This window comes from Engraulis encrasicolus, chromosome 18 (genome assembly GCF_034702125.1).
Source record: "Engraulis encrasicolus isolate BLACKSEA-1 chromosome 18, IST_EnEncr_1.0, whole genome shotgun sequence".
NCBI classification, from domain to species: Eukaryota; Metazoa; Chordata; class Actinopteri; order Clupeiformes; family Engraulidae; genus Engraulis; species Engraulis encrasicolus.
The window spans coordinates 2,069,975-2,077,795 of NC_085874.1; the positions used below are offsets into that span (position 1 = coordinate 2,069,975).

At 45.1% G+C, this 7,821-nt stretch overlaps 1 protein-coding gene across 1 annotated transcript; it reads right to left on the reverse strand.

Annotated features, from left to right (window-relative positions):
• Nucleotides 1-2,256: 2,256 nt before the first annotated feature.
• On the reverse strand, nucleotides 2,257-7,426 carry LOC134468870 (cdc42 effector protein 2-like). Its single transcript, XM_063222781.1, has 2 exons — nucleotides 6,905-7,426; nucleotides 2,257-3,611 (listed from the first exon to the last, which is right to left on the reverse strand). The coding sequence occupies exon 2, from the start codon at nucleotides 3,609-3,611 to the stop codon at nucleotides 2,982-2,984; it is 630 nt and encodes a 209-aa protein (XP_063078851.1). The 5' UTR covers nucleotides 6,905-7,426; the 3' UTR covers nucleotides 2,257-2,981.
• Nucleotides 7,427-7,821: the final 395 nt, after the last annotated feature.

Sequence of the window (7,821 nt, forward strand, 5' to 3'; positions counted from 1 at the left end):
TCATTGAGCCACCACACCCCCTACTCATACATTTTCCAGTGCAGTATATAGATGGCCAACCTATATAGGGTGGATTGCCCTAATGTGGGCCATTTTTGGGTTTTCGGACTTCTGAAGACTATTACAATGTCAAGACAACACATTAAATCCACATCCAATACATTTTTGGAATCCCCCAGGGGTGCCCTCATAAAATCAAGAGAAAAAATGCAGATATTTTTTTCATAAAAGAAATTATACAGACATTAGTGCTCTTAGTGCCCAAGCATCTCAGAGCATGAGCGACTTCCTAATGTGGGACAGTCATTGTCCTAAAGTGGGACAGTGAAATGTAATGTTAAATTTAATGCAAGACACTGTAAAGTCAATGTTAAATGTTTTAAACCATGGTGTACCTTCACAAATAATGGTAAACAACTAAACAAGTAGCATAATTCTCTCAAAACTATTTATTTTTGACATCAGCCATCGTTTCATTGAAAACTGTGCAATTCATCAACAAAATGGGATTACAAGTTATAATTCATAGATTTTAAGGTAGTCTTTTAAAGGTATATTGTCTTTCTAAAGTTTAGAAAATGTTTTTTTACTAATAGCGATTTAAATGAGCTCAAGCTTAATGTTTTTGATGTTGTGTTTGCACGCGCGTGCGTGCGTGTGTGTGTGTGTGTGTCATATTGAGACATCCCCCTTACACACACACACACACACACACACACACACACACACACACGCACAAGTGCACACACACACACACACACACACACACACACACACACACACACACACACACACACACACACGCACAAGTGCACACACACACACACACACACACACACACACACACACACACACACACACACACACACACACACACACACACACACACACACACACACACACACACACACACACGTGCACACACAAAACCTAGGGATGCACCGATACCACTTTTTTGAAAACCGATACAAGTACGAGTACATTAATGTGTGTACTTGCCGATACTGAGTACCGATACCGATACCTTTTACCACCAAAATACAATGAAAATAAATGCATGGCCTTGTTTTTTTCCACCTGTGATATTTTTATTGTTCATTTCCATGTAGATTTAAATGTTAGTAAATGTATGAGGTGGCACTTTTTTCCCATGCTGCTTTCAATTCCACAGAACATGACGAGATTTTGCATTGTTTTGAGTAATAGTAGTACTCGTAGCTGGTATCGGCAAGTGCTTGACGAGTACGAGTACGAGTATAATGAGCAGTATCGGGTGCCAATACCGATACCAGTGTCGGTATCGGTGCATCCCTAACAAAACCTTAGAGATATCCCTTGCCCTCAACTTTAATCCTTTCAAATATCACTTGACCTTAAATATATATGCAACTATAATACAGTTTAACACTGTAAAACATCCTTTTCACCATGTAAATTACCACTGTTATTGCATAAACCAGTGTCCCACATTAGGCAAATCATGCCGTCCCACATTAGGACACCACCTGTCCTAAAGTGGGACAGTAAGAAAATCAATCTAAAACCAAATATAAAGTGTAAATATCCAACATTTTACATTATTTTATAATGAACAACCATTTCATAAATACATCAGAATCAAAAGTTGCATGGATGTATTGATATTGATTTTATACCCTTAACACTAATTCAGTCAAAACTCTATGTCATTGGCCTTTTGGATGGTTTCACAGCAGGTGATTCTTGTTTGATGATTGCCCCACCCAAATTTTTTATTGGATAGTTAAAATGTAAACTTATTTTGGTCACATGGTAGTAGAGCTTTGCTTTTGCCATAGTTTCACTGACATTCATTAGTTTAGGGAGGAGCCAGAGCCCCTGAAGCTTAGGTGTCCCACATTGGGCAGTGGCCCACATTAGGGCAATCCACCCTACACATAATAGGCTTTATGTAATAACATAGGTCTACATATTGCTCACAATATACTCATGAAAACATGCTGTCATGTAATCGATACATACTCGTTATGTATCATGTCGTGCAATATATTTATCTATTTATTTATTGCACTACCTTGTTGTATGGAATGGAGTGCAGTGCACAATATAAATGAACCTGGCCTAATTTCTCTGGCGTTTTTTGTAGAAGTTGCTTTTGTTGAACTTTTACAGATCACCAGCAGGGGGTGGTGTAACTCTAAAAATTCAGCTTTCTCCAGTTGCGTATGTTGATCCATGGCCTTGAAAAGACATGTAGTTTGGCTTGCCAGGTAGGTCATGAATCTTAAAAATTAGGGAAACCACTTTCAGAATATAAATTTATTGAATAAGATATGTTTTATGTACAACAACAACAATTCCTAGAATCTTTTAAACCATCAGCTTAAGGCATAATTTTTACAGTCTGTCCAAGACAGCCTTATTTTTCACCACGTGTTTCCTCTGCAAGGGACAGCATATACTGTACAAAGAGGCACCGTTAAGAGGCTTTACAGCAATTCTCCTCACGTACAGTGTTAAATCGTTTGAATGCATCACTGTACACAGTCTACCAGGAAAAACAGACTGTATTACATTTAACCCATGTCTCTCCCAATGAAGGCTATGCGTGAAGCAGAAGCTGGTCACAGTTTGAAGTGGGAAGTGGACTATCAAAGGCAGAACAAAAAAACTTCCTTCACAGTTCTCTCCTCCACACCCATCAGTAATTTCAAAGTCAATCATTTATCTGTTCTGTGCAGTCCACAGAGGCCAATAACTGTTTTTTTGGCTGTTTTTACAAAGAAATATCAGATTGAACAGCATTTCACCAACAATTATTGGCAACAAACAGTAAAAGCTCTTCAGCTTTTCTTCACAGGGTAGCATGTGCAGCTTTCTACTCCCGATACACTCTGGCACTCTCACAAATGTGCCAGCAATGACCCATGTCAAAGTGACAAGTCAGATGGACAAAAATGTAGCATTCCAGTCATTCAAGGCAAAATTAAGGATTCGGGCCCTCACTGCCTGTCCATCACCCTCAGGACGTCATCCAGTATGGAGGGTCCCAGGTCCAGGTTGAGAGACAGCGGGATGTCTTCCGAGCCAACAGGAATGAAGCGCTGCTGCTGGCCTTTGGTTGCCAGTGGCACAGCAACAGTGGAGACAGCAGCACGTCCATCCACTTCCCCGCCCCACACTTGCACATCTGCCTTCTCCCTGCAGGGCATGGACGGAGGGGCCAGTCCAACCTCCACCCCCACCACCTCCACCTCATCAAGCAGGGGGAGTGAGTGGCACTTCTTGTGCGTGGGGGCAGCAGCGGCGGCGGTGGTCGCGGCCGGTGACCTGCGGGCCTGTGCGGCGGCCTCCTCGGGCGTGAGCAGCCTGGGCGGTTTGGGCGGCGGTGGGCCCATGAGGTGCTGGTAGATGTTCTGGTCGCTGTGCGAGCCGTGCAGGATGAGGCTGCCGCTGCGCTGGAAGACTGAGACGTCGCCGAAGGACTCGTCCAGGCCGATGTGCGAGAGGTGGCGGAAGTCACCCAGCGGCTGGCTGATCATGCTGCCCGACAGCACCGAGGCCCGCGGCTTCTGCTTCCGAGACCACCGCAACGTGGCCGACTTGAAGTACTGCCCGTTCTTCAGAGGCATCTGGAGGAAAATGAAACATGTTTTTATTTTATTATTACAGTAATTTAAATAACATACACGTATTATGGCAATTAATATTACATTACAATACATCCACAGAGTGGATAGGCTAAAAAGGTCGAGTATGTTACCTTTTTAGGTTATTATCAAAATGTGTGTCGCGAATTTAAAAGTGCCTCTCGGGCACTGTGGCTTAGTGGGCTAAGGCACCATACCCTTGCCCCGGGGACCCGGATTCGATGCTGACCTCAGGTCATTCCCCAATCCTTTCCCAACTCTCTCTCCCCACTCATTTCCTGTATCTCGCCCTGTCCTCCAAACCTAGGCCGAAAGTTATCCTGGGACCTTATTCAGCCACATGTAGGTCGGTAATCGAAATTACGCTATTTTTAGCGAAGGGGTACAGACACCTTCTGGGGTTAGACACCTTGCTTTATGTAGGACAAACAGCCACATTCTGGTGAAATTCTAGAGCAGGATTCAAATTGGCAGCCCTCTGTTGACGGCCAGTCAAAGTCCTCTAACCATTAGGTCACAGCTGCCACATCGTAACCAATTGTGAGCTGCACCCTGCTGGAATTGTGCTGTTAAATGTCATATCGTGCTTTTGCGGTTTTGTACCTTACAAGCGTGTGAAAAACAAACATCTCTTTATTCTTGTTGCATTCTTGATTACTCATTAAAAGCTAATACGGTCTTAACCACAATTTGCAGTGCACTTAGACTGCTCACTGTTTAAATAAAACAGCTTTTAAAGCTATCTGAAGATGTTATCTAAAGCCTGATATGTGCAGCAGGACTGCTGACAGCCTTGACCGGGCCCGGGGCAAAATATACTGTGTCTGAAAAGGCCTCCCCTCTCAATATATGCAATTTAATGGGGAACCAATGCTGGGCCTCCTCTCCCCCTGGGCCTGAGACAACACTCCCATTTGCCCATCTGCTCAGCAGGCCTGATGGGCAGCATGAAATGAAGTCCTTATGAAGGCCATGTCATTGGAGGTCACCTCTGCACTCTGTCGGTAACTGCCTCTCTTTATTCATGTAGTCACGAGGACGTAGTCAACACATGAGTACATTTACTGCAGTGATCTTCAGTTATTTCCCCCCGAAAGGGCGCATGATGTCGCACAAATGAGGCTGAGGGCCAAACAGATCGTCTGCCCGTTTGACCACAGACGACACTCATTTGTTCCAACTAGAGATGCACCGGATCTTGATTTTTAGGATCCTGCCGGATACCGGATCCACTGCCTAAGATCCTGCCGGATTCGGAACCAGATACCGGATCCTACGAAAGGGTTGAAACACATAGCCTACTCACACACGTGGGCCCTTTTTATCACGTTGGCTCAAACTATTTTGACTGAAAAGCCTAGGCTACCGGATCCTGGATCCTGGAACCGGATCCGGATCCTGTGAAAAACCCTATTATCCTGCCGGATCCGGAACCGGATCTTGGATCCGGTGCATCTCTAGTTCCAACCTCATGGTGGCCCAAATGTTTGCCATTCCCGGGCCGGATCTGGCCCCGGGCTGCCCTTTGGAGACCACTGCTGTACTGTAGGCCTATATGCTTTCAGAACTGAAGGTACAGTGGTATTGTACACTTGCAGACGTGCAGGTACAGTACAGCGGGAGCCGTTTTCTTCTCAAAATGTGTAAGAGAGATTAAAAAGTTATGTCAGCAAAGCATGTGAAAACCATTCCCTATGTCTACCTTGTAGACCTTCAAGACCCTTGTAGACCTTGTACAAATATGTGATTGATAGATAGATGTGAATCTATGATTATACTATAAGTCCATGGAGTTGCAAGTTTCATAATGTATTTCCAGTCAGTTATATCCGTGACCTGTATACCGGCATAGCATATGTGGCAATCGAGACAGGTTCCAACTAGCAGCAATTCCACTGTACCATCTTATCTCAAAGATTAAACATTGGAAAAGTTTCTCCCTTTCTCATGGCCCGCTCACAATCTGCACTAAAGTGCAACTGCCAGGTGAAAATGAAAAGTGTCCTTTGCAAAATCAAGCTTGAAAATGATAGGAAGTCCAGCCTCATTCTTTCTTCCCTTTGTTTTGTTGTGTGTGTGTGTGTGTGTGTGTGTGTGTGTGTGTGTGTGTGTGTGTGTGCGTGCGTGCGCGCCCGCGTGCGTGCGTGCGTGCGTGCGTGCGTGCGTGCGTGCGTGCGTGCGTGCGTGCGTGAGTGAGTGAGTGAGTGAGTGAGTGAGTGAGTGAGTATGTGTGTGTGTGTTCTGCCAGACCAAAAAAGCACCTGAGGCAGCCAAGCCTTTCAAATCATGTTCAGGCAGAGGAATGTAGCCTATTTTTCTTTTTCTTGAGGCAAAAAGAAAATGTCTTGAGCCGAAACCTGGCAGCAGTCTTTGAATCACTATTGCCATTCCTGACCAGTGAGCTGCATTGCACAATACACCTGCCAGCTTTCAAACATGTAGGCCTATCAATAAATTCCTTTAAACTGCAGCTAAGTTGTAGTGTGCCAAGTTTATCACACTGAGAAGGTTTTTTTTTCAACCTTAAAATACGGTTTCCACAACCATTCCATGGTTTATGACTCTGTGAACTGTTAAGACACTGTTAAGACATATTTTAATCGGCTTCTCCGGCACCCATTTGTGCCATGATAAGGGCAGACACTCCCGTTTCCGACCTGTAGGAGGACAGAAGACAAATATCTATGCAGTGTTGCTTTAAATGTACAAAAAAAAGCTGTTTGCCTGCCGTGCGCTGCTGTGTTTGTAGCAGAGGTTCTGATTTGAAAAGCAACTGAGCTTGCTGGCCAGAAGCATATGGATTTCTGTGTGAGCAACAACACAACCCCCCTACATGCCATTACCTTGGAGCAGCAGCATTCCTTTAGCTCCACGTAAGGGGATGGTGTGACAAGCTTCAGCTACGTGGGAAAATGTTTTGGGGGTTTCTTCCTCAGATGAGATAACCAGCCATAGGTACAAAATGTACTTCCGAAACAACAACCTTGTACAGGTAATGGGCTGTTTTTTTCCTGCTTAAGACGGCACAGAATGTTCACACAACAAGACAATGTGTTCACACAAGAAAACCCCTCTGTAGATAAGAGGACCAGAAAGACCACCTCAGCAGGAACAGAAGTGAATCGGCAAAAAAATAACACAACCCACTTATGCTGGTATTACAAGTTATGCAATGAACCTAATCCCTAGTCAAGTTACTCTATTGAAACAAGTAGCCTAATCCCCCTTCTGTGTGTGGACCTACTTTATTCTTTAAGTGGACTTGAGGTGCTTACCTGAATGGACCTTGTGAGTCGACCAGACACTGTGAGGTCCAAAGTCTACCAGTTCCAGACCCCAGTAAGCTGTCTGGAGTAGAAGTGAGCGACGTGGTGTGCTGTGCTCTGCTTCAGGTGATATGGATCTGTTACTGAGGCCACACAACTGGCTTTTCTCTCTGAACTTGTTCCACCCCGAGTTCCCAGTCCCACGGGAGAGGGTTTTCCTTGTTGTATCAGACGAATCGCCCTCTGGTTGCCTGTTGCTTGTGTGCGCAGTGAGCACGTTTCTCCTTCAGAGATAAGCCCGTTGACTTTCTCCCACCTCTCCACCTCTCTCTCTCTCCAGTCAGCCAACACTACAATCAGCAAACTTTTGATCAACAAACACAGCAGTTCTGTTCCCTGGGTCCTAATGTCACACCGTTTTCCTTCTTCCCAGCAATCAAACACATGCACACACACTAGCTTTCCAAAGTGGAAAAAGACGAAAGAACATCAGCACAACTTGCCAAGGAGTGGAGTGTGATGCTGTTTGGTCTGGTGTGTGGAGGAGTATCATGGGGGATGCGGGGGCGGTGCAGAGCAGAGGAGGTGATGCTGGGGGAGGGGAGGGGGGAGGAGGAGCCTCCATCCATTCACATCAGTGGCCGGAGGTGGGGAGGGAGGGAGGAGGCCGAGATGACGGCTTCATGTTGCCAAGGGGATAACGTTACGTTAACCTCACGCACCACCATAAATTCCTGTGAGAGAGGAAAAGCAAGTCAGGAAAGCCAGTCAAGTCACTAAAGCAAATGGCTGTATCACTCAATTACAGCACCAGCTTAGCCTCACATGGTCCTCCAAGCAAAAATACACAGTAGGTGTATGGCCCCTCAGACTGCCTACGAGGTGCTTAAACAAATCATTATTTTAATGATCATTGACATGATAGG

Coding starts and splice junctions, on each gene's coding strand:
- LOC134468870 (XM_063222781.1), bottom strand. CDS start 3,611: ATGCCTCTGAAGAACGGGCAGTACTTCAAGTCGGCCACGTTGCGGTGG.